Source organism: Melospiza melodia, chromosome 4 (genome assembly GCF_035770615.1).
Source record: "Melospiza melodia melodia isolate bMelMel2 chromosome 4, bMelMel2.pri, whole genome shotgun sequence".
Classification (NCBI taxonomy): Eukaryota; Metazoa; Chordata; class Aves; order Passeriformes; family Passerellidae; genus Melospiza; species Melospiza melodia.
This window is the reverse complement of record NC_086197.1, coordinates 57,624,396-57,651,928: the sequence shown is the minus strand read 5'-3', so window position 1 is coordinate 57,651,928 and position 27,533 is coordinate 57,624,396. Positions and strand designations below refer to the sequence as shown.

Genomic DNA, 27,533 nt, shown 5'->3' with positions numbered 1-27,533 from the left:
ATAAGGGGGGTTTTAAAGGAAAACAAGTCTAGAAAGTGGTAGTTTTGAGCCGACATTTCTCTGCGGAAGAGAGCAGTTCTTCCACAGAAAATATTCTTTTCTCCAGCCAGTATGAGACAGTGGGTTGCCCAAAGGCTGTGAAATCTCTGCCTGTAGAGATATTCAGCAGTCAATGGGACAAGCTCCTGTCTGAGCAGGCTGATCTGCCCTGCTTTAGCCAGAGGCTCAGCCCAGATGAACCCTAGAGGTGCCTCCCACCCTAGATGAGTCTACAGCTATCTGATGCTGGTAAGTCTCTTGTCATCCTGGCTTTACGCTGTTCTGAAGACGGCCAAGAATGTTTGTTAGTGACCAGAAGAAAATCAGTTTTGTTATGGATGTTCCTCCTCAATAAATCCGTTCAAAACAACCAATTTATTTGAATATTGGTCTCCTGAAAATAATTGCATTGTGATATGGTGCTACAGGTCAATTCCAAATATTTATTCAATTTCTGTGTTTGTTTAAGTGTTTTGTCTCATTGGCCTGCGCCCTTAATTCCTCTGGTTTTCTTTCTTTATTATCTGGACATCACTTTATAGCAGATTGATCATGTCAATAGTTGTCTTATTTAAGTTTCCAAGGGGAGTAATGTTACATTGATTTTTGTTTGCATGTTCCCATAATGTGAAATTGAGTTTACTTCTCCAAATCATTTAACGAGCCAACCCTTGAAAGTCAATTACAACAGAAAAATGTTCCTCTATTCTCGGTTGAAACATTTATAAGATGAAGGACTCTGAGTCTAAATACTGATCTAACCAAGTTTAGGAGATTCCATTCACTAAAGTATTTATGTAATGAAGGTAGTCTTCATACTATTGTTTTTTCAGACATTTTGGTTAGCTATTTTCTCCTTAGATTAGGTGAGTGTGACATCTCATTTAATTTATCCTCCATCTGGATTTGTTATTCTCTTTCCAGTCTTGTTTTTTCCAGCCTTGCTTTTCTCAGCCTTGCTTAGTGCTTTCCTTTATGAGCACTTAACATGAGCAAACCCAAGAGAAATGGATTTTATATTAATAATTTAGTATTATTATTTCTTTTTTTTTCTGAATATAACTGAACCTGCCAAGTGTATTTTGATTAGATTTTCTTTTGGTTAGATCTTCTGTTGGCAAAGCTAATTGTCATTTTGAAAACATTTTAATGTGTCAACACAGCAAGCTATTGAGTTAAAAAATATTCTTTAAACAGCTGTATTGCGATAGCCATTCAGAAGTTTTTCATGTTGCTGCATGAAAACATGTAACAAATAAGATACCAAATTTAGATAGTGTTCACTTGTGAAACAGCATCTTCACAAGTCATGTTTGGCTCCCACATCTAGTAAGGTTCAAACTATAATATGCTGGAAAATACCTATAAACTTCCAGTATAACAGCCATCACTAAGTTTAGAAGCTGTTTTTAATAAATTCCCCTATTTCTCAGTTTTATTATTCTGTCAGTACTGCAGTTTCTTTCTGCATGTTGGTCTTCTGAAATAGTTCTTTTGAGGTTTGGGGGATTTTGTTCTGTTTTGTTTTGTTTGTAATCTAAGCTATTTAGGACAAAATTGCCAATCCACTCACTGCTGACTTAACCTCACCTTTGAGAAAGCAGTTTGCAGGAGATTTTTAGAGTGGCAGAATTAAGTTTTGGTTTTGTGGTATCTCTGTGCTAAATTCTCATGGGAGAGTAGAAGCTAATTTGTGAAATGTACCTATAAAGAAAAACATAATTAAAGCCTGATTTAGAATCCATAAAAGCCAGGGAAAGAGTGCAAGTGAATTCATTGTCTTGGAAGCAAGTCTCTTGGGGGCATTTTGTTGCTGTTATGTCATTTTGTATTGAAATATTTTTCAGAAATTCATCAGCAAAGAAAGATTTTTTTTTTTCTGCAGTTTTTAGCACCAGAACATCACTCATTCCTTTGTATGTTAAATCCATATTTGCACCCAGTAATATTTTGAGTACAAATATCTGTGTCCATTATGGTCCAATATTATAGTTGTTTATAAAATGTTAACTCTATAGCGATTGGGTCTGGTGCAGTTTTTTCCTTTGTTTTTGTTTTGGGGGTTTTTTGTTTGTTTATTTGGTTTTTGGAGTTTTTTGATGTGCTGAATAAAACCATATATATGTATCTTAAATGCTGGAGTTTTCATTCCTATCATGTCACAAAGTAGTAATAGAATTTTAGCCCCTCTAAGGACAAGGACGTGCAAATTCAATAATTTCAGCATCTATCAGGGTAGTGGAGGGAGAATGTAAAAAGTATAAATGTCAGCCTCCCACTCATCCAGTCACAGTAGTTTCCAGATAAAAAATACCAGATTTAAGAACTCCCAGTAAGTAGTGTTAACCAAGAATTTATGTGAGAAACATTGAATATAGGACAACATCTAAAAATCTAGGAAATCATCCCCAAAGCTGACTAACAATTTGCTTGCCTGGTTTTCTGTCATCTTATTTTCCTTTTCTCATACTAATTACACCTTTACCTATATTTTGGAATGCCATCCACTTGAATGTATAAAATTGTATCGCATGTAACTTCATGAAAATTTAATTAATATTCATTCGAATTTGAGCATTTAATCTTCCAGTATTATCATGCGGCTCTCTGTGTTCAGCCAAACCTGCTGTAGTTTTCTTGCAGAGCACTGTGTCTCCTCCTGAGTGCAAACAGACCCAAATTCCTCCTCTTTCCTCTCTGTTGCACATCCTCTGGTCTTTGCCAGAGAGCTTTCTGTTAGGCAGCAGCCATGCTGATGTGCACGCCCTGCGCAAAGTTTTCTTCATGAGATGTACACTCAGCTAACTCATAGATGCATCTGTCTGCCCTCCATGTCCTCTTTTCCATGTGAAGGAGGCACACATGCAGGCCAGAAGGGATTCCCACATGGCTTTCAGGACAGCAGAAGAAAAATAGGATGACAAAATACTGAAACAACACTTCAAGAAGAGTATGGGATTGTGACACATCTCATTGACCGCTGACTATGGTCTCTTTCTTTTTTACTTCAAAAAGTAAGTTCTGGTGGCTGTTTTGTTTCTCTTTTTCAGTCATCCCTAACAAACAGTGACATCATCTTTGTGAAACTGCATGCCCCTTGGGAGGTCCTGGGCAAATATGCTGAACTAATGAATGTAAGAATGCCTTTCAGGTAGGTGTAGCTGCATTTTGTCTCAACCTCCAAAGCCACACTATACTGTAAAGTTAATGTGGTAATAACACCAAAATGCCTGTAGAAAAGCTCTTCTATAAGATACCACACACCTTTAGGCAATATAAATGGAGTTCCTTAGATACCACATGCATTGCTGTTTCTTGTTAAAGCCTACAATTTCGGTACAATACTGGTTTGAGATTAAGATGGGCTGTAGCAGTGCAGCTTTTTTCATGGGGTATTCTGTCCTCAGGCCCTTTAACCCCTTCAATGCTGGAGCCCCCTGCATACTTGTGCGCTGCTGTTTTTTAAATGGACATTTCATTGAAATCAATGGGAGGTCAAGAAGATCCAGGTACGTAAGGCAGCACAGAAAGTGCATGTCTGTTTGACGTATCTGGTATGCACCTGTAAATTGCTTGTATAGTATGTAATTAGTATCCCATAAATAAGTGGAAATAAGTATCTCATCTCATAGGAAAACAATTTAGGCTATGAATGCTTTTTTCTGTGAAGAAAATGGAGAACTTATATTAAATGCTACTGATAACCAGATTAATTCCACATTGAAACTCAAGTTCTTTTTATAATTGATTAAATATTGTTTGCATGTTGGGCTATGAAATTTTTTATGTAAAATATTGCTTTTATTCTGCTGGTTATCAGAACTCTTAAAGTAGCATTAAGACTTCCACTGGAACTGACCACAACCCATGAACTGAGAGACCTTGACTTTTCTTTCAATTAGCAGGGTTTGTAATATAAAGCTCCATTGATTTTAATGGAATTGCTCCTGAGCAAGAAAAGAATCAGACCCAGAATATGCAACTAGTGAGCTGATGCCTTTGTAGGATTCCTTCTGTTTTTTCTTACCTAAGTATGAAAAATGCCTCTGATATGAGACACTCTGTAGCAGTAGAGAACTCATAAGGTAAAATGGATATGTATTAAGGACAAAATTGCAGGCTTATTTTGTATTTATTTTGTTTTGATTTTCACAGCAAATCTTCAATTGCTCTTCTTTATGCTTCTGTTGCTAAAGAGAAAATTCTCAAAGCAAGTCATTGGAGGATAGGAATATTCTTTTTTTAAAGTGTTCCTGCCATAGAAACAATTCATTAGGCCAAAAGGGTGCCTTCTTTGACTTCTGTGGCATTCCTTGTGATGGACCTGCTCTGGCAGTGGATTGAAGTCTCATAATTCAGAAATACACCAGGAACTCTGAATTTAGTCATGGAGCAGCTTATCCTTTCCTGATCACTCAGTAGATAGCAAAGTAGATGTCATATATATTATATAGAAAGCTTTGAAAATACTGAGGTTTTCTTGACCTGCTTCAGGATTGTGGCTTCATTCTTTCCAAATCCATAGAAAGAGAATTACTACAGCATTGTTAAGAGGAAATCATGGTAATTCACTAGTGACTGCTGGCCAGGTTCTTTAATTTTTTCTTAAAAACAATGGTACAGTTTAACATTTCAAAAGAATTTTACAAAGTGTCCACAAGTCTAAATGGTGTGTTCCCAGATGCCTTTGTCTAAGTCCTTGATTCAACAGCTGCTGATTGCTTATTGCTCCTGATTATTCAGGCTGGAATTGTGCAAGGTCCACACATCACTGAATGTAATCCTTGTTGTTTCAAAGCAGGAGGGGAAAAGTGGTGGATACCTCTGAATATTGGAAGCAAAACCAAGAAGTGAATGGCATCTTCAGAAACACTTAGCTTTGACCTTTCTCTGCTGAGAAAGGTTGAGCAGAGCAAGACATTGAGTATATTGAGTAGAGCAAGATAAATAACACTATCCAAAGAAGGCTGGCCAACGTGAAATAGTTTTAAAAATTTTACTTCACCAGCATGATATGGACTCTAATAACAAAAATGTTCAAAAGTTCTGAAAATTAATCTGGAATGCTAACAAATTCTTTAAATTATTTGTAAAGCATTAGTGTTGTCTTATTTTAGAGGATTTCCAAGGAGCTTTCCAAGGCACCAACAACATTCCTGCACTACATCTACTACAATACTTAGAACATGTGTGGTGTAAGCCTCCATTTTCCAGAAGTGGTACAGTTCTACATTACACAGTGGAACTTCTCAGAATACAGAGAAACCACCTTGATTTTGCAATCACCTTGAGGGGATGACAAAGTCAGCCTCTGGAGAAGGAAATCAGAGTTTGGTCAGGCACCCAAATTTTCCAGAAAGGAATATGAGTCCCAAATCCACACTCAAGAACCCTCAGATTATCTTAACTCTCGTGAAGATGTGATCTCTGTGCTGAAGGCATTGTGTCAGATCCTGGCAGCTGTGGTATGATAGGCATCTATGAGAAGAACAAGAGCAGCCAGCAGGGGAGAGGCCCAGGACGTGGACTCCCTGTCCTGGATCTACACATGATGGTCAGGGGCTGCCCTGCACTGCAGGGCGGGTCAGGAGGCAGGTTGGGAGTGGGTTCAGCACGTGTCTGCTCGTGTCCCCTTGTCTGCTCACTTGCTCATCGTTTGCTCTCACACCAGCTTATTGCACTGACAACAGAAACCAGCCTGAATGAGGGGCAGAGGGAGTGGCTGTACACTTGGCACTTGAGCACATGTGCATTTGCTTGTGTAGCCTATATTCTGTTTCAAAGGATGTTATCCCAACAGGAACCACAGACCCCGCTCTGTACTGCATGTGTTACAGCATATTGCAGCATAAGGTACAGCTTTCCTGGCTTTTCTAAGTGACTCCCCCTTGTGTTTCACCAAATGCAGCTTTAATAACTCACTAGTAGATGTCATATAATTAATCCATACTTGTGTCAGTCCTATGGAATTCCTGCAACAGTTTATGAACTCTGAAATAGAAACATCTTCGAATCCCCATCTTCCACACATGACAAATAACAGAAAAGGAGGAGACGGTGGGAAAATGATGATCTTCTGGCAATTCTAATGCCACCAGTGTCTGTGTGGCTTCCTGTGGCGGTTCTGTTAATCTCTCTTTTAGTCTCTTCCTCCACCTCTTACAGGCTTCTGTCTTCAATCTCCTTTCCTTCCTTGCTAGTTCATACTGTAACTGACGATGGGTTTTCTTCTCGACTGGCTTCATTTTTGCTGTTCTTCCAGGAGAAAAATCTATTACCTGCATCGCCGATACAAGTTCATGAATAGGTGAGTACAGCTCTCATGCCAGTTTATGCCCATTTGGACCAGTAACAAAAATAATGGTTAAAGTCAAGCTGGATGGAAAAGTTAATCAGTTGTGTTTGTAGAAATTATAAAGGGAGTAGTTACATACTAGAACATCTACAAAAATAACCAAACAGAAGTTGCATTTTTAAGGCATCAGCATTGTGAAAGAAGCAACTAATTTTATCAGTTTTGCCTTTTTTAGGAATAAAAAAATATTTTTCAACTGATGGAGTCTTTAAAGAAACAGATGTTAGGGCAAATGCTGTACCTCTTTCTTTCCATGTAGCTCATTAGGGAGTTTCTTGGGGTTAGAGTACCACAGTTACAGGGGGTTTTCCATTTCCATGAACCCTGCTTACTTGTAACAGTGATGGCATTATTTATTTATTGCATCCTCCATGGGGATGCTTAGTACTTTGTTGGTAGATAGAAAGCCAATGAACCAAGCTTGAGAGATGTGTATTTTCCAAGAATCTTTGAAGTGCTTTCACTCAATTATTAAATACCTTTAAGGTTATGCTTGATGCCCAGGTTATGTCTGACTTCAAGCAATGAAGCTCTTCTCCTGCAGCAGTTTGCATTTTCTTTTTGATACCTTGGAAAATGAAATGAAAATATCTCCAAAATGCCTAAAAACTGTACAGACTTGGCAAAACCAGATCATTTATATATGTACAATTATCTCTCTCACTGTATGTGGTATTTAATGCCATGGTACTCTTGATGCAGTTTTCAAAGGAGTCAGCCCCTAATCTACTCTTTTACTGAGGTCAGTGGAAATATTCTCAAGAACCTCTAAGAGAGAAAAATTAAATTTGAAATACCAGCATTTTGGAGTAAACAGCCGTACCATTTTGCACATAATGTCAATATATTTGCATCCATGGGATGATCACTCTGCAGTATGAGCATAATAAAAAGCACTTTGGATATTAAGTTATGTCAGAGTGTGCTGGTAACTTGACAGCACCAGCACATTATGGAATTTGCCTTTTCACATTAATAAGCACCAAATGAGCCTTTTGTGGAGTTGAGACATTTTATCCCTCTTTGGCACACAGTAATAAATGCACACAAATCTTCTAAAACTTGTTGATGCTGCCTTATTTTCCATTCCCACCTTACAATAGATGCTATAGCAGCTGTTAGCTTTGGAATTGGTCTTGTGAAATGGCTGCTTTGACTAAAGCAATAGATAGGAAGGAGAAGGTGAAGGTTCCAATTATTTATATGTGTTATACGAAGTTTTGCTTCACATTCATTTTCTTATGAGTCAGGATGCAATTTGAAGTCAGGATGGGAAGAGGTATGATCTTTTTCTGGTATTTAGTTCCTGAGTGATGAGAACACTAAATTCAGTTTTTATATTCAGGTCTATAAATAGCTACTTGAGGAAGAAAAGCTGTAACTGAATGGCCCTAGAGGGGAAAAATAAAACATATTCAGCTTTATTTTCACTATGTGAAACTTAGATATATGGCTTCAATAAAAGTATCTATTTCCTCTACTCATAGTTCAGTGTAGATTACAAGTACCCAAAGCCTTTCTTCATTTTTTGAGTTAATCCAAAGTTATGTTGACATTTGCGCAAAATTTATTTTAGAAAGAAGTTTAGAGCAGGTCTCTTGCAACTTGTGAACCTGACTTGAATTTTCTCTCTGAAAAATTCTGGTGATCTCAACACTTCAAATCACAAAACTTCCCTACTTTAAAGGAAAGAAAAGGTATCAGACACCTTATAGCACCTGCATCATGGTTTGAAACTAAACTAATAGAATAGCTAACACCACAATATGCATAAAGTTCTATGAAAGCTGACCCACTCATAAAAATCAGTCCAATTCAAAACCTTTTTTTCTTTTCCTGATTTTTCTTTGAAAAACGTTTCTATCCCTATCCTACTTTATGGTGAGAAAACAGTTTCATTTAAATTTTTTGAGAAACTCTTTGCGTGAGTTAAACACAATATGTATCTTTAGAAAGTGGGTGCTAAATAAAGGCTAGGCTTAGAGAGCAGGGGCAGGATTGAAGTGGGAGACACTCTGTCTTTGAGGTACTGCGTGAAGCAGCTACCTCTTTATCACTCCATCACCCAATTGTTCCTGAGTAGGTCACACTGCTTTCTAAACAACGTTCCCCTATTCAGCTGAGTCTGGGGAAAATGAGGCATGGATTAGCCTTGAAGAAATGATAAAACATTAGATTTTTAACCCTTGTGTCTGTACTTGTTAGCACCAACACCACCCTTTCAGCTTTTTCTTTTTGCGAGATGATCCTGTAGAGTACAAAACCTGCACTGCCGACTGACGGCACTGTTGGAATGAGCTGGAGGAAATTTTAAAACTTGGTTATTTTTCTTTTCCAAGGAGATATCTAGGGGGGCTTGCATTCCCTGCAGGAGGCTGTACTGCATGTTCTGTGCTTTGCAGTAAGGTTTTGCAACCTTTTCTGACCCGTTTGCCAGCAGGCTCACTGAGCATGCCAAGTAATCTGAGTCTTGGGAATGGCAAACCACTCGAATTCTGGGTACACTCCGTGAGAAGCCAGCATGAATAATGCATTGCTGTTAAGTGGGGAAAGCACTCAGTCGCCTTGTGCTGTGCTTGTGTGGTGTGATAAACCTGCAGCAGGCAGTATCTCAAACGCGCACATTGACTTGCAGCATGAATGGGAAAGGATTGCAGATGGGCAGGGGTGTTAATTGCTTTGAGAATTCAAACGAGTTTAATTAACAGGAATGGAACAGGATATTTAGAAAAACCCTCTTCCTAATCCCTCCTCCCTTTTCCATACCCAGACAAGCTAAGCCTGTTGAATATACACAGGGCTTACTGAATTTACAGGGGGAAAACCAGAGGCCAAAGGACAGGGATTTCCCCTGAACTTACTTTCCCTTGGCATCTCTATCTGCCTACACAGACTAGCTCAAGGCTGTCAGGATGCTGCAGCTGGAGAGTTACAATGGATCAGGCCCTTTAGAGCCCTGGGATCTGACATCTCACCTGCATTCAGCACAGACATTTGCAAACCACCTCCTCCTGTGCTCAAACTGCTCAAACTCGGTGCAAACACTGCCCACGGAGAGATTATGATTAATTAAGTAATTAAATCTTATATTAAGTTTACATGCATATTCCAGTTTTCCCAAACAGTCCTGATGATAAATTTGCACACAAATGCAACATCTGACACCCTTTGCCCCATCATGCTATTCCAGATTGGAAGTGCAGAAATGAGACTTTAACAGGTACAGCTGATTTATTTACAGTTTTGAAATGTGCACATGTTTAAAAATAAGCATTAGCTTCTTTGTCCAATTTAAAACCTGGTGGAAGAAGGCTGACTATTCCAGGAAAAACTCTATGAATTTTAAATGACAATGTGTAACATTTTCACATCACTTTCCCATATATTGCTGCCTGGATATGGGTTGTCCTCCCTCAAATTGGCTGTGCAGAGGTACCAGCATTTGCTGGTCTTAAGAGTTCTTATGTTGGCTGTTTCAAAAAAAAAACCCAAAATAACCAAACAACAACTACAAAAAAAAAAAAAAAAAAAAAAAAAAAACCCAACCATATTTCCAGTCCTTGAGTTTCTTTCAGAACTGAGCTTTAAGTTCAAAGGGAAGTAAATTCTCATCCTTTAGCTCCGCTTCTGGAAACATTCAAACAGTGATGTAGTATGGGCACACTCCATAATTTGCAGTCCATGATTTTTGCAGGGATCAGTGGTTAGGACTTGGAGCAGGAGTCACTGTGCTAAACACAGCTTTCTTAGGAGCTTTTCATTATAGCATTCTAGTATGGATTTGAATTTGGTTTCGATTGCCTTCTCCAAAGAGTTCTGGTTGTTCCCTTCATTTCACTGTGTATCTTTGCATGAGTGCACCTGTAGTTAAATCTGCCCTTTATTCAGCTCAATCACTGTTTGTCTTCACCTTCCAAATGTAAGAATCTGCATAGCAGTCACTTGTTAGCTTATACACCCGGAGTTCTGGTTTCATGGAGGTTGTAGTGTTGCAAGAAACAATGAAATGAACAAAGTAGCCTATTTTGTAATAGGATCAATTGCAAAGTAAGAATCCATATGGAGAGCAGTAATGGCCTGTAACTTGCTGGGTTTAGCTGCCAAAGATTTTTGTTACAATCTCTACTGTACTAATGTTTAGATGTCCAAAATCTAACATTTCTTAAGCCTGAATTTTAAACTAACTAAAAATGTGAGAAATAAAGATTTAGAGAACATGCCAAGCACTCATTGGGCTTAATAAGATTTATGGCAGCATGTACCATCAGCGTTGCTTTTCTGATGAGACAAAATAAATGCTCCTCTGCAGAAAGCTGGTTATGAGTAATCGAGTTCGGCATATGTAATTTGGTCTGCCTCAACAGAAGTCAAAAGACATTGCACCTTTCCTAATTGTAAATATTCAGTGTCCTGGTTTGACAACCTGTACTTCATAATGCAGTGGAAAAACCCATTATCACAAATGCTCATACTTATCATGTGCTGCAGGATCGAGAAACAGATAAGCAGGTTCCGAGGATGGCTGCCCAGAAAGCCAATGAAACTGGACAAGGAAACACTGCCAGATCTGGAGGAGAATGACTGCTATACTGCTCCATTCAGCCAACAAAGGATCCATCAGTGAGTATTCTATCACATCTCAGTGGCAAGGTGAAAACTTTTCTTCTGGATTCACCTGGGAAAAAATTGATTTCTTTGTTCATGTCTTAAGGACTAGTGCCTTAATATTAGCCCTTTTTCACAAAAAGGGAGATAGCTAGTCTATGTTTCTATTAACAAAAAGTCCAGCTCAAAGCTAAGGAAATCAATGGGAAAGTTCTTTTTAATTCACTGGAATTTCAACTACATCCTTCAAGACATCAAATGGCTATTTTCTCTCAGGTCAGAATTGCAATTGTTCTTTTTCACTTAAAGATGTGATTAAAACTTTTGTCAGCATTCCTTATGTCTTTAGCATAATCAAAACAAGTCCTTCATCACTGATTGTTGAAATACTGATACTTGCATTTCATTCCTAGTTATGACTGTAGAACAAACAAAACTCTAAAGAAAACAGACAATGTCAATTTGATTGCATTTCTCTTTCAATTTTACAGAAGTAAAACTCCTTGCAAAATGGCAGTGTTCAGACAGTGTTTAGACCTAGCAGTGACACTTTTCCACCAATAGCACCAGTGTTGGACAAATGTCAGAGAAATCACTTGGGCTACAAGAAGCCTTTATTCCCTTGCAAAACGCAGAGCAGAAAAAGCCCCACATAACTTCCATAACTCGTATGAAATTTAAGGGATGTTAAAGTTTTGATGTCTTTTGGGTAGTTACAGTGTTTGTGATATGGGAAACAGTCATTGGCTGAGAGCAAAGCCACAAAGATTAGGCAGCACTGTTGAGGGTACTAAAAGAAGACAGAGAATGAATTATAGATTGCTCCAAATTCTGAAATCTGGTTTTATTCAGGGAGAAGCCAGGTTGATAAAGCTCTGAAATACCTCATTTTGAATGAATAATTTTTCAGGGATTTGATTTACTAGCTGCAATAAAAATGAATAAAATAAACCTCTGCCACAAATGGCATCTCTCCAAATACAGCAGAAAAACAAGAACAGGTGCAAAACTCCAGGGAAATTTCAATAGAAGTCTGTTTGATACAGAGATGGGTCAGTTATTGTGCCCTGCAAGAGGAAGAGCAGGGCACAATAACTGACCCTCAAAATTCTCAAAATTAGTTTGAGAATAGACTAGTGATACTAAAACCTAATAAATTGGGATGTCAGCATTAATGGTTTTATTACCATCAATATTAACTGCTAACTTCCCTTAAAATTACTGCGTGTGGGAAAGGGGTTGGTAGTTTGTTCTGAGAGATTTTTTTTGTGGCTGAAAGGAGAATTGACATTTATGAAGAGTATTTTTAGAGTTTGTTTTTTTTCATTCTTCTGCCTTGCTCATGTTCATGTTGGTAAACTGGCAGGAGAGTTTATAAGAGGTGTTAGTTTCATTAACACTCCTGCTGTTGTTTGATGCTTCTTTTACATCATGGCAGCCTTGGAAATTTTACTCCCTGGCAGACCTGACATTCTCTGCTTAGCTTTCTGTGTGTAGTTTTCCTATCCTTTTGTGTAGGGGTTTATAAAATGTTGGCTGAGCTGGCCTCCTTCTCCCAAAAGAGGCTGGCTCTGACAGCAGTGGTGTTCCTATCATGCTTCAGCCTGTTTCCCGTGCCTGGCCTGTTTTGTTTCACTAGAATTTTGAAATACAGTGACTTGTTCAATATTTTTCTACTGAGTTGCATGCAGGTATTTCAATTTTTTTAAACCAGAGACTCACAATATTGTTTTAGGAATGTGAAAATAAATGATTACTGAAATTCTTGAGATGCTGAAAAGAAGAATTGCCATCTACAGTAATGTTATGATAATTTAGCTTGCATTTTGTCAGTGGTAAGAAAAGTCCATACATTTTGATATTTGGGGTGGTTAAGGTTTTGCTCTCACCATATGACTAATTCAATGTAATTACACTGGAGGCTACAAACTTGTCTTGGGTGGTTGCTTGTGGAGTTCAGTGTTCCAAGACCACATCATCCTATAGTCTAGAAGAGCAGTGATGATTTCTTTCCTGCTCTGGGGCCTTTAGCTGTGACTCTGCCTCCTCTTCCATCACGCAGTTGTGCCAAAACTGATTCAGAGAGAGCAGTACAGGACTGGAGGGGTCCCAGTACCACACCAGCGTTCAGCTAGCTGACCTCAGTGTTGTTTAAGACTTTTCATTGAACATATGGCCATTTTTTGAGCAAAGCAAATGTTTGTAACTCATTCAGTTCTTGAAGTCCTCAGAGAATGCAGAATAAATGCAAGTTTTTTAGTCCTTTTGCACTGTAATAAGGTCATAGCTGAAAAAATGCCACCAGTGTCTGCTTTTTGTCAGAACTTATGTACAGATTTTGAGTTTTAAGTTTACAGTAGAAGCCATACAATTTTCCTGCAAATCTAGAATCTAAGTGAGAGGAAGAGATGGTAGGAAGTACATTAAACTATTCTTTGAGAAATACCCACAGGAGCCTAAAATATATAATCAGTCTTTTAATTACACTGCTGAGGATTTTTCTGGCTATTGTACAAGTATTTCTGGAGAGCAAGATATGTATTTATGGCAGTTGAAAATATTTCAGATTTCTGTGTTGTCATAAATTACCATTTTTCCAAGATATGCTTAATGAAGACCATGAAGTAAATCACTCACCATTACAACCATCTCGAAAGCATAAAACTCCATACCCTTTGTTTTCAGATAAGATCTCCATTGCCTCACAGTAGATTTTGCCACATATCCTACCTAGAGGCTGCCAAATTCTTCCTTTTTTCCTGGTTTCATGTGCTTTGCATTTTCTAAAATATTATGCCTTAAATATTCATATGAGCTTGGCTATATTTGAAATACTGCAATTTGGGTCTAAAATTCTTTATTTCTTCCTTTCTTCATAGCATCAGATGTCTTTAACATCACCAAAGAACAGGCAGTTTACCTTTTGTGATCTAGCCGTAATTTCCACATAGAGGGCTCCAGTCTGATACAGATTTTATATTATCTGAGTAGAAACTTCATTTGTGATAGTTTCTTTTAAAAGCATGGAAAGACAAAAAACTGACAATACTTACAATTTGGTGTCTGGGGAGGAAAATAATTAAGAAAAAAACCTTACCAGAGCTAATTTCCATAGGAAATAATATTTTTTAAATATTGATATACAAGGAGTATAAGCAATTTTAGTAGATCATATCAATAGACTTTTTCTTTCTTGCATTTTTCTTTCCCATTCAGATGAAAAAAGGTCAGAAGTGGAGAAATTCAGCTTTCAAAATAAAATGAAGTTTGTTTTAAGAGGCACAGCTAGCCGTCTGTCCTTTGTCCAAAACTGGTACAGAAGAGAACACAAGAATGACATTTGTAAGATGTGCCTCTAATTTTTGCAGCACAGCTTCAGGTTTTCTTTTAAAGGCATTATGGCATACTTCATAGGGTATATCACAAAATTGTCAGTACAAGAGAAGACCAAAATTAATCTTATTTCTTCAGTAATAGAAAATCTCTTTTTGGAGGAAAGAAGTTCTGCCAAGCACTTTTTTTTAATTGTGTTGAATACAAAGTTATTGTTTTCAAGATAGACTTCTGAGTAGTGTCTCTTTTTTGCAGCCACAGCTTGGAAAAGACTGTGTTTATACCAAAGTATTTCTTCTGAAAATTATCCATTACACAAATGCACAAGATGTGAGAAATGTTTACCATTAGACACACTTAGATGTTCTTCTACTACATCTTATTTATTTCATGTAGTCAGCTGCTAATCACTTGGGAATAGTAACAGCAGCAATTAGCTGCAATTTCTGAGATAACTGTACACTAGCTAGGGAAATATGTTAATTGCTGTTTAGAGATTTCAAACTCTATATCAGGAACTATTTCCCCTTTGTTTTATCTTTCAAAGGCAATAAACTCTTTGATTAAATATTAACCTAATATATAATTGAATAACCACTTAAATATTTATTACTTAGTGAAAATAAGATTAAAAATTTACTCAATTAGGAGGACTAGGATAGTAACTCGATTAATTAAGCCGTGCGTACCAGAGGTTAATGGAGTTCTTCTCATTTGTATTATGTCCCTTTGTGGTACATAGGTCTTATACTTTTTCCAGATTTCCAAGATATGTGTCTCTCAAAGACAACTTGTCTTTTCAAGCTTTTCCAGATGTTCAAATTGATCTTAACAAACTCCATGTCTACCAAGATGATCTGTGCCTTGAGTCCCCTCACCCCAAAATCATGGATAGATCAGGGATCTGCTACAACTGGAGACATGGCACAAGGCTGCATGGACACTTACTTGTTTTGAACCAGGATGGTCATTCTGATGTTTAAATACATCTACAGTATAATAACTATACATTTTTTAATGGCTTTTTATAAATGGGGAATCACAGTTTTGCAAATCCTGCTCTCGAACAAATCTTTGTGCTGCCAAACTTGGACATGCCCTGCAATGTTGTTTTGGGTTTTTTTATTCCCTCTGATTCTGGAAGTTTTAATTGCACAAAAATAGAAAGAAGCAGGGCATCCCTGAAAAATATAAAAGGCTCCCTCCTTCTACTTCAGGTGAATATTTCTAAGTGAACTAAGTTAAATCAAGAAGCGATCGGGGAGAAGACTGATCTGGGGCAAAGGCAGAGGAAGGTGGAGGAGAGATTCAGCACTTTCATGACTTTCTGTTTTACTTTGGCAGTTTTGAGGCTGTGGTGCCAAATTGGAAACAGAGAGAGCCACTACAACATTCTTCGTCCCAAAGTGACCCTGTTTTAGGCCTTGTATGATATGAAAACCCCCTGCTAACCATTAATAAAAATGTCCTTTTACATAAACAAGACAGTTAGCTGCAGCCTTAAAAATCAAGCAAAATGAAAATCAGCAAGTGCTAATAATATAACCATTTTCAAACAAATAAAGTAGAGAAATGTGTGGTATTATTCTCAGGGGAGCACTACAAACTCGTGTTGTTGCTGTTACTACACCTGGTGATTTACTTGCTCTACGTTAAATTAGCTAAAAACCTGCTATTACCTCAGCCAACAGGTTGGCTGTTGGCCCTGTGATTTACCTGGGAGTACAGAAGGTTGGGCATTTTTCCTGTGCTAAGGAATACACTACTCACATAGAGATCACTACTTCCAACCACATCTGTGCTCTTAGTTTGTTCTGCTTCCAGCAGAAGGCAGTTTTAGATATGGCGTCAGACTGCTTCAGTGTCTGCGGACCCACAGTGCAAAGATACACACGGATCTGTGCATGCACCCATCCCCCCTTTGTGTCTTTGTCAGCAGGCCACAGGTGTTCAGATTTCATCTTTTTCTATCTTGTCACTGAAGCAGAAAACAGCCTTTTCCTGCCTTTTGCTTTCCCAAAATATAACAAGTAAAATAAAGCAAGAAAAGCAAACCCACTGTTTTTCAAATGTGTATTCAAAGATGCAAGAGCTAAATTTACACTTTAAGGGTTTGTAAAACCTGCAAAATTACCAAAGACAATGTGTGAACAGGAATTCATTGGTATTTTTTTCTTGGTTGAATTTGCACTATTTGAGGTCTTCCTTTAGACAACAGTTAGCTTTGCTGTGCTTTCCTATCCACAGAAAGATAGTTTGAAATTTCCAGTTCACAGTTTAGTTAAAAAGGTTACAAATATAGCTTCAAAGCAATTAACCTTCACTGACTCTTCATGTCTCTTACAGCACAAATGTAAGAGCAGTATTTCCAGAATGACATTTTTGAAAGGGACTTTAATTAAGGATCAACTCTGGAAGCTTTCCTTCCAAAAGTACTCTCATTATCTTCATTGGGATTTTTTTTTGAGTAAGGATAGCTCACACACATAAGACTTACAGGACCAAGTTAATTATTATAGATGTTGTGGAATAAATCACTGGCTTTATCTACCTATACATTAACTTCACAGGTAAAAAAATATAATGTATTAATCCTTACTTATTTTTTGTCTTACAAAAGAGGCGACAAAATGATGAAAACCATCAGTGAAGAGTCTCATAAATAAAGTTTAAACCCTTACTGAGCCTGAAAACAAGTTGTATTGCTCTTATGAATATTCAAATCCTTGAAATCTGAAAATTAACAAGGGCAGCAGAAACAGAACAGCAGAAGAAATTCTTCCACCTAAAAGCAACAAGGGTTAAAAAACTCACTAGAAAGCTTCTGCTTTATACAGTTCATAGCTCAGTAATGTCTGATAAATGTTTATGTGTACCTAGTTTGAAATTGTCTTCAGCTCTGGCCCCTGTGAACTGAAATTTGAAGTGTGGGATTCTTCACAGACTGAGAAGATATTTCTCCTCTGAGTTCTTCATTGGATGCTGTAGAACATGGAATAGCTTTGATGATTATTCCATGAATATGGATTTACCACCCACATTCAGAAATAAGACAAAGTGAAGCACAGAAATTTGGGGGGAAGAAACGCCCATGAAGCTTGGGAAGATGGGGTGGTGGTTGAAAGGGGTAAGCCCTACACTGAGCTGCCTGATTCTCCCCTGACAAGAGCAACTGCTGTGACTTTCGAGATAAATTGAAACCTCCCTGACATTGTTCTAATTTATAAAACCCTATGTTCAAAATATGTTCAAAAATAAGTGAGGATTATTTTTAAATGTTATCACATGCAGTTCTATCCCAAAATAATGATATTGTTAGGGATGGTTCAGGACATCTAGAGGACTCATTTTTGGCACTACTTTTTCACCTTTGCTGAAGTCTAGCATCTCTTCTTGATCCATGTCTTCATGAATAACTTTGGAAAACACTCAAGGGCATGTTTTTGACACACTCTGAATATGGTGAGTCCTTCCTCTCCTCTCCCCCTCCTACCCTTGCTGGCACATGACTGGGCAGGGCAGAACCTCTGCAGCTCTTATTCTCACAGGTGTTTTGGGACTGCTTCAGCTATTCTGGAACAGGCAGAGTTCTTCATGGCAGTTCTCATACTGAGGTGTTTACATCTGCTTCACAGACACGTCTGGTTATTTCTTCTTGCCCACCTGAGATCAAAAGCTATAATAACACAATTACTAAGTTTGCAAATGAATGCAAATTACTGAAGTGTTTCTTTAAACAAGTGATTATTTCTTTGGTTTTTAGAGATCACATAATCCCTGATTTTTGCCTTTTTGCATTCATGACTCATGAGAATAGAAATTCTTAAATAGAAACAGAACTATTAAACAAGTTCTTCAGAAAAGATGTTGAAATGGCTATCTCTAGTTGCAGTATGAGACAGTTGTGATAACAGACAAGCAAAACAACCTTGTATTACAAGGAAAATAGATTAAGGTGTTATCTGGTTCCATGTTGCAGGTTTCCCAGATAAGGTGATCCAATTCGCAGTTGAATCCTACAAGAACTCGTCAGAATGACAAGTCAAGCTAAGTCAGAATGAGAATTACTGTGCTGTTTTGATATCTGAGAAGTTATCTTCACAGTTCTTTAACTGTCTGGGAGGTGGGATCTTGGATAGTCAGGCAGTAAAAGAAAATTAAATAAAGAGCAAAAATCTCTAACTATTCATTTCTGTTTTACTCCTGCCTTTTCATTTGTTTCTGCTGCCACACAGCCTATTACAGAGTTCCATCCTCAGCTGAAAACAGCACTGTTCTACCTGCTTCACAGTTTACATTTTATAAAATATAATTTCTATCAGCATTAAGATTTACATGAATACAGCATATTTTTTCTCTCAAAATACTTTTGTTAGTCATTATTTCACATACTGATTACTTTCAGCTGAATTTGGTACAGATGTAGCAGTAAAGATGCATCTTTATATCCACATATCTTTCTGTATCTGAAAGATAAGCTCAGTCCTACATACCTTTTGAGTAACAGCAGCTTGAAGTAGCATAGTGGCCCCAAACTGTTCCTATACAGAAAAGGCAGTGGCCTGTGGACACCAATTGCATTTGCTGTTTGGTACCAGCCCACTGGTAAATCAGCATGCACGTGGTGGTCAGCCAATATCCATAAATCTAATTAACTTTGGTAGGTACTGTAGGGCATGAGTAGGAATTTGGGAATAGCAGGGAAATGGGAGGAAGCCAGAAGTACTGAGTACAGTAGTGAGTAGATTGTAGGCACAGAAATGCCCTGTGAGTATCTGGGGTGATGAGGAAAAGGAGACATGACATGGTAATCTCTAGAAAACCAGGTTTTATTACTTCTGGTGCTCTTAGAGCAATTTCTCTTACATATCTTTACTTTAGGAAATTTTTTTACTGTCAGCCTTTGAAGCAGAACATAAGGATCTTACGTACACATTGTATTGTACTGAAAATTCAGCTGAGAATTTTGATAATAAAGAGGGAGTACATGAAGTTCTCAAAGTCCAGAAGTTGGACTCCTCGTTTTTCAAAATTACTGTGGAGGTGCAAAGTTGTATATTATTTCCCATGGGTAAAGATTGATTCTGGAAAAAAAAAATTCATTTGGGTAAAATTACCTGAGGGGAAAACTGGGAAGTGAATCTCACATTGTGCAAAAGAGAAGGTGAAGTGAATCCACGCCAAGCTCCTGATTAAGATGATCTCATTTAAGGTCTAATTTGTCTAGTGTGCTCTCCTACAGACTCATCTCTCTATGACACCTCTGTGACCTTAACATTTTATTTATCAGTTCATTCAATTCTCCAGCTCTTCAGAAACACAGATGAGGAAACCTATATTGTCTCCTATCCACAGGGTTTGCTGGGGTTTTCAAAATTTATTCTATCTAACCTATTGAACAAAGAACCTGTATTCATACTTAACTTGATAAGTGGCCTCTGAGAACTAATTTTCTACTGCATTTTAGCTTCCAGGACCAAATGTAGGAGTATATGATACTTTTAATTTCTAACACAGTATTCAGTAACAGTTTTCAGTAAGAATGGTTTACCAAGTAGATATTTCCAACTGACTCTTAATGGTAAAGCATAACAAAAAACCTGGAACAGATGTGAAATTCTACTGCTGCACTTACAAAGATATGTTTTTGCAATTTTCTGTGCAAGAATTTTGTAGTTTTCAGTGAATTATCTAAAAGTGATGCATAATGAATACTGAAGTATCTTCTATCTTTCTCCAGATTTCTCCACATAATTCTTTGTAAGAGAATGAATACTGTTACTGACAGCATCTCACCTGGCTAATCATCTCTAAATCAAGTGTCTTTTATCCTCCCTGCACTTGCTTACATAATGTAGATTTTTAGAGTGCTAAAGAAAGTAATGGAAATAAATATTTGCCTTAAATGTGCTATTACATATTTCTGACATGCCCTTGGTTTTTATTTTGTTGTAGCTTCATAATACACAACAAAGATACTTTCTTCAATAATGCTACAAGAAGTAGAATTGTACACCATATCTTACAAAGAGTGAAATATGAAGAAGGGAAAAACAAAATTGGTAAGTACTGAGCAATGTGCTTTTAAATATGTCTTTAAAAAAAGAAAGGAGAAGTCTGCCTGGCCTCATAACAGACTATTTTCCTTCCTTTTTAATCACCTTGATTTTGACTGTTTCCATCTCACCCACTGCTGTGGTAGGGACTTTGCCTGGAAGATGTGATCATCTCCCTGTAATATCAGTCAGCTTTCACAGGCACATCACCACATGGGATTTATCACCTCTGCAAGGGAAGAGGCTCATTTAAACATGAAATATTAACAGATTAGGAGCAGTGCAGCAGAGAGACTCATGGAGGAAAACCTTTATTCTTTCCTTAAATTGTGCTTGGAAGAATGGCAAGATTTGTGCTGCTCTATATCAGGCTACAGGCTTCTCCCTGGATACCTATCCATCCCTTAGGATGGAGGACTCTGTATCTCTGGTGTTGCTGTAAGTCAAAAGGGAGTTCACCACTGATGTCCTCAGTGCTAAGAATGCTGTAACTGTGCCTAATAATGCATAACTGTGGCTTCATTTTCAATTAGTGAATGGAGTGGAAATTTGGAGAGGCACACATGCAGGCCCAGGAGAGCAGGCAGTGATAGAGGAGGGATAAATAGTGGCCACCTTCTGCCAAACCGTACAGAGCACACACAGCTTGAGTACCACACAGAGACAAATGTGCAGACAATCTCCATAAAGCTCTGAGTCTATTTCATTTCCCTGCTGTTTAAACCTCACTTTTCCTGAAGAGGAAAATATCCCAGAACTTCACTTCTTTCTTTCTTTCCCAGTTGCTGGGATGAGGGCAGCAATAGCCCTGAGCTCAGCTGACGTTGCATCTTGCCCAAACACCTGCAATCCCTGACTACCTCAAGATCCCAATCTCCCTCACAGGTCAGCTTTTGCTGTACCTGTAGTGAACACAACCTTGCACTGATCACTGGGCAGAGCAAAGCCCAGCTCTGCTGTCCAACTTTTACTTTTCTGACAGAAACATTGGAAGAAAACATATTTTGCCAGGCAGATAGTGATGTTACTGCTGAAAGTGTTACTCATGTTGACTTAATACCTCTCATGGCTGTGTTCTTGCTGCTGTCTGTCCCCTGTGAATTAGGAAAGGAATCAAGACTCTATGCCTCTTGGTCAATAGGGTTCAAACACCTTCAGGTTCTTCATGTGGATTGTTTTGCATTGCTTGGTAACAGTACAGTCTTATTTTGGTGATTTTCCAAGTGAAAAGCACCAACATCTCGGCAATCATTATTTCTCCAGGCTCTCACTAAAGAGGGACATGGCCTGAGTGAGTGGGTTGTATGGTTGCTTTTTTGTGGTAGGATGGATAGGAATGATTTTATTTTCGGGTCTTTTAATGCTGCAGCTTGTGTTGTTCCTTTCTGTCTATTCAGCAATTTTCATAAGACAGAAGCTGAACACAGTTTAAAAAGTTGTTATCATACAGAAATGATGAGTTTCTGTTGCTTTAGTGGTCTGCAATTCAAAAATGTCGAGACCTACCCTGAAGATTTTAGCTCTCAAGATATGCAGCCTTTCATCTAAATAGCTTTGTCAGACCATGTTTTATAATGTCAAACTTTAAACCTGGTGTAAAGTCTCCAATTTCAGTGAAGTTATTCTAAAGATGGATTTGGCAAATTAATCTTTGAGCCTCTAGCATAATAAATGATAGATTTTGATTAATGTTGGAGCAAGTCTTTCTCTGTATTATTTCTTAGTTATCAAATTCTAAAGAAGATTCATTTTTCTATGCGTATTGTGTACTGTCAATTGGCTTCCATCTTCATTTAGCCAGTTTATGAAAATGTGTTTTGCTTTTTACTTCACCATTTTTCTGCTCCTGTTGATAAATAATTGAATACTTTTGATTCTTAGGTCTGAATCGATTGCTCAGTAATGGCTCCTATGAAGCTGCATTTCCTCTTCATGAGGTATTTTGCTCTTTTTTTTTCTTTTTGAATGGACATTTCCCACAAAATTAATTCTTAATTGTGTAATTATTTATCCTTAACCTTATTAATGTCTGCCTCTGACATGCTTCCATTTAGCAATGCTTTTTTCCTTGGGGAAAAATTAGGGGTATTTCTTGCAAAAAGAGATGAGTAAAGAGGGTTGTTCCAGATTTGTTCTGTAAAAACTCTTTGAGTTGAAATATCAGTATGTTTTCAGAGAGGAAAAACATCACACTCTGCGGGGCTTTTTGAGATTCTCCAAAGATTTTCTTTGCATTTTTGAATAAAATCTACTATAAATTTCTTAGTAAGAATATTCTCAAATCTTAGTGACATCAGTTGACTTTTTTTAATGCCATATTTAGCTTTTGGAGCACAAGTATGTAGTTTGCATAAATTGTGTTATCCATGCTGCTAATAAGAGTGATTTCTTAAATATTCTTTTTTGCTGCTGTTATTCATTAATGTCCAGATTTGTATTTTAGGGAAGTTACAGAAGTAAGAATTCAATAAAAACCCATGGAGCAGAAAACCACAGACACCTGCTCTATGAGTGCTGGGCTTCCTGGGGAGTGTGGTATAAATACCAGCCCCTGGATCTTGTAAGGTAAGACTCACCTGCTTTTGCTATGTAGCATTAGAGATGCTTTGAGCACAGGTTGTTTCACTTCTGACAAAACCATGAAAAGCTTATTTTATTCATGTGGTTTTTAAAAACTGATCCTGAAGAAATGGGAAGCAATTTAGTTCATGGTGACACTACACCCGAAGAAAAATTTAGAGAGGAGTTTGTAGAAGGACTTGAAAGAGAAAAAAGTTTCCTTCCAGAGTTTCCTGACACTGTAATTTGTAATGAAGTGTTTACAGAATATTTAAGAGGAAAAAAAAAGGAAGAGAAGGATCTGTGGAGACTGGGTATACTTGATTAGACATCTGTCTACAGGAGGAGTTCCTCCTTGGAGTTGGCTTTGGTGAAAGAAAGGCTCTCACCAACTAGATCTTCTTTTTCCAAAGAGCAACCACATAATGAGCTCTGGGGGAAGTTTCATGATGCTTACAAATGGCACAGAGCAGAGCTTACAGTTGCTGATTGTGCTACTGTGTTCACAACACCAGTGATGGAAGTCTCCTCTGTACCACTGCCCTTTAACTCAGACCAGCCACATCACCACTGTCCAGATTTTTATTCATCTTGGAAGTAGTCCACAAAGAAGAAAACACTGAGAAAGCTGAGATGTGATTCCAAGTTCTTACAGCCCTTTAAAATAACGTTTTCAAATAGCCTTGCATGCACTAATAGGGGATTACATAGTTCTTGCGCATATAGAGTGAGCCAGAGCCTTTACTGATTGTGGGGGCAGAACTAATATTGGACAGTAATGGGCTTTTTCTACTTGAAGAGAGGAACATGGAGCTACAAGAGCCTATTAATAAGGTCTTCATATGTATCAGGAGCACTGAAGATACATTGACCATCAGGAAGGGTCATCCACAACATTCAATTGGTCCAGCTTATGAATTGCCTCTTTCATAAGTCCTGTAACTAATAGAAAACTTTGATTTATTCTCAAAATTGTTAGCAGATGAAAGATTTGTAGAGGGTAGCCCTGGAGACAGACAGTGTTACTGATTAAGGCCATATAAAACCTATCCATTTCATAAAACAGAGAGTTTCATTTCCATGGATAAAAAGCTAACCAAGAAATACAATTAAGAGTTGTACTGAGTCATATAATTGTTTCATGCTTTACAAAAGAATTTATTAAATCTCATCATTTAATCCCAAAAGCTTTTTATTTCTTTTTTTAATACCCTGGAAAGAAATTTGGAATTTTTTGTCAAATTACACAATAGAAATTTCTGATTTATGGAAGAGCCAACAGTTATACCGAAGGGGTTTTTTGCTTTTCATTTCCCAGTACACAACAAGATATTATTATCACAATACAAACAGTACAAACAACTCATCTCTATGGTTTTATAACTATTTTTCCATAGTGGTCAAGGCTACTGTTCTTCATCATTTCTTGTTTGTGAGAGTGCTCTTGAGGCAATATCTGGTGTTTGGTTTAATTTGATGATCAGGCATCTGAAAGGTTTGTGAAAGTACGAGAATAAATGGTAACAGAATAAGCAATGTTAGAGATATGATTATTCTGGACCTTTGTAGCCACCTTCTTGCATTGCCTGGGTTTAAATGTAAATATTTTTAAAGAAAGCTTATTTTTTCTTCAGACAGATTTTTCAAAATCTATTAAAAAAAAAAAGACCGTTGCTATAGACCCCCTAGCTGAAGTCAGGAGCGTCCTGCTGCTGTTGAGAGTAGGTGTTCACCCAAAGAGGAGAGGGGCAGGGGGAGCTGTGAGATTCCCTGAGCATTGGCAGCAGCCTCAGTCTCAAGCCACCAAACTCAGGAGGAGCAGAGCTGCAGCCCCAGCCCAGCCTGCCATGTGCTGCCTGGAGCACGTCCGCAGCTGTGATGGATTCACTGGATGAGGGTGGCAATAAAGCGAAGGGGATGCCTTTTCCTTCTCACTTCACAGATGCTGGAGTACTCACATTTCCTCAGCTCCTGCTGAATTTTCAGAGGATCTGAAGATTTGGGAGGAGCTAAGGAAATGTGAGTAATCTAGCATCCGTGAATGAATCTTCCACTTCTGCAGCCTCCCTCAGCAGTTCACGTCTATTGAGCTGGAGACTTTTCCTTGAAAAACTGATGACACCAGCAAGACCTGCTGTTCATTTCACTTGGAAGTGGGAACACTTTAAAAAGAAGCTTTTCTCAGTGCCAGTTCTACAGCAGGAAAATCTCTTTTTTCCCCCCATAATAAGAGTTATGTAGGATTGTGCTTGAATGGTGTAGTGTGGTCATCTGTGCAAAAGGAGTGACTGGATGTTGATTCTTCCACAGACATCTGGCCAGAACTTACACTGTTAGCTGACATTATGCTTTAAAAAGGCTAAGAAATAAATTAGATGTAGATAGTACATTTATGTCATCAATAGAGGTGCTATTTCTACCCTAAAGTCAAGTTACCACAATGGTAAGTGAAAATATTCATACTCCAGTGCTGTTTTATTTTTTCCTCAGATGTTAAAATGAGGTTTCCATCTCCTATGCTGCCAATTTGGCAACTCCAGATTTCATTTAATCTCATCAGCTGGCTGTTATGGAGATACTAGTCACTAAAAATAAATGAGAAGAAGTCATTTGAGGGAAATTGCATGATTCTGCTTCCAGTCTGCTTTGAGACACGTGGCAGTACGGTGGCACAGAGTTGGCATAATTTACAAAGCCACTCCTATTAGTCAACAGATGTGGTACCATGATTTTAATTATACATCTCTTGGAATTTAGTGTCTATAGATACTTTAAAAGAATAATTTGTGACCTTTAGAATTGATTATAATTGGAAAGAAACAGGTCTCAGTATATTTATATGCTCTGGGACCCTGCAAATCAACAGAAACTGTTGCAGTGGTGATTCCTGGGGACTTTGGATCACCTCCTGCACACTTCTGTGCATTGTTGCTTCCCTCTTGATTATGCACAAATTGGTCCTGCTGCTGCTTGTGCATGTAATTGACAGGACAAAAATGCAGGGAGAAAACTGGATTTTAAGTGATTGTAAATGATTGTAAATGAACTTAGAAGCAAAAACTGATGCCTGAGTAATCTGCATTTTGCTCTATGTTTCCATTAAATATCTTGACTGCAAGCTGACTACTCCCTTTCAGTCTCCTGTCAAGCCTTCCTACCCACCCCATTTTTCTGACATGAGAGCTTCATATGTCCAAAACACCTGCTGGAAAGCTCTAGTTTCTGTGATGTAGAAAGTTCTGTACAGGATTTCATTCTCACTTGCAAAAGAGTTAATGAAAATAGACAGATCCTTGGCTTGAGCCCTGATAAGTCTATATTCTAGATCCACGACTTCCTCCTAGGCATGTTGAAAGCAAAATATTCTGTAATGAGGGTCATTAAAGATAGGATAATCCAATATCACATTTCATAGTTGGAAATTAGACTTTGTAGCTTAATGCTTTCCAAAAATGTGCCTTATTGATAAATATTGATATTGAAATCTTGACCCACTTAAGTCATAGCTCTACCACTGGAATGGGTTGAGGGGATATACAGTTCACCATTAAGGTAACTGGTATTGAAGGGCTAGTATACAGGCTAGCTTACAATGAGAAGCTGAAATTACATTTTTATTATTATTTTGATGGTGCAATATATATAAGGATAGGAGAGATGGATTATTGTGTTAGGTGCTTGGGGATTTTTTATGTCTCTCCTTTTTAGGTTAGTTGTGGAGAAAATTTTCTGTGGGAGAACCATTAAAGACTCAAACAATTTTTTTTCTGTCCATATCAACAATCTGAAAAATTGGATAGTAATTAATTAGCAAAGTTAAGAAGAACACAAAGATGTTATCAACACTGGAAAATTTCAAAGAGGCCTTGAAATGAGTAGAATGATAACAGGTGAAATTTAGGTATAAGTCATGCACAGTGATGCATTCTGGGAAGAAACCTCTGGAATTCTTTGTGTACATTGCTGAGCCCTGGATGAGAGAGAATTGCCATCACTGAAGCAAGCTATATGAAACATCTGTTCTTTACATAGTGATAGAAAAAGAGAAGGAACAAATTTGTTCTTCAGACAAATATTTGGGGCAAATTGAAGGGAGTGACAAAGGCATCTACACATTTTTCATCTCCTGAGGGTCATGATGGTCCAGACTAACTGAATTACATATTAGAATAAATGTGGAACTGCTCGGAATATGGCACCTAGCCCTCCAAAGACCTTCTCACTGGCATAGTTTTTTTCCATAGCATTTAACTGAGTGGTATCTGAGCAGAGACTAAAAGGAGAAATATGCAAACCATGGGGCCAGAAGACTTGATATATTAATTTGATCCTGATGCAATTTACAGTAGTACAGCCTGTGCCTGTAGAGTACCAGCTGTGTTGCAAAGGGCAATAATGGAATATCAAAGCTGTTTATCCATATTTAAACCAATACATATCAAAGTGATGTCAACATCTTACATTTAATTTTAAAACCCAGCTCAGATGCCTTTTCCTTTCTTTCAGAGATGGGTTGCTCCCCATCATGGACAGTCTTCTTTATGCACACACTGAACTTTGCTTGGGTCTTCATCTAGGACGAAGGT

The 27,533-nt window shown here is 37.8% G+C and overlaps 1 protein-coding gene across 8 annotated transcripts in view; it reads left to right on the top strand.

Moving 5' to 3' along the window:
• The window catches only part of ANO4 (anoctamin 4), a 176,518-nt gene that overhangs the window by 103,563 nt on the left and 45,422 nt on the right, over positions 1-27,533 (top strand). For 5 of the 8 annotated variants that reach the window (XR_010027577.1, XM_063154795.1, XM_063154799.1 and 2 more), the window contains 7 exons: positions 3,090-3,190; positions 3,447-3,548; positions 6,302-6,346; positions 10,883-11,014; positions 20,288-20,394; positions 22,270-22,325; positions 22,832-22,953. Coding sequence is in view for 7 of the 8 variants with exons in the window: in XM_063154795.1 (XP_063010865.1) it covers positions 3,090-3,190; positions 3,447-3,548; positions 6,302-6,346; positions 10,883-11,014; positions 20,288-20,394; positions 22,270-22,325; positions 22,832-22,953 (665 nt within the window). In the remaining variant the exon portion in view is untranslated. The remainder of the gene's footprint in view (positions 1-3,089; positions 3,191-3,446; positions 3,549-6,301; positions 6,347-10,882; positions 11,015-20,287; positions 20,395-22,269; positions 22,326-22,831; positions 22,954-27,533) is intronic. The other 3 variants (XM_063154796.1, XM_063154797.1, XM_063154800.1) reach the window with 3 other exon arrangements.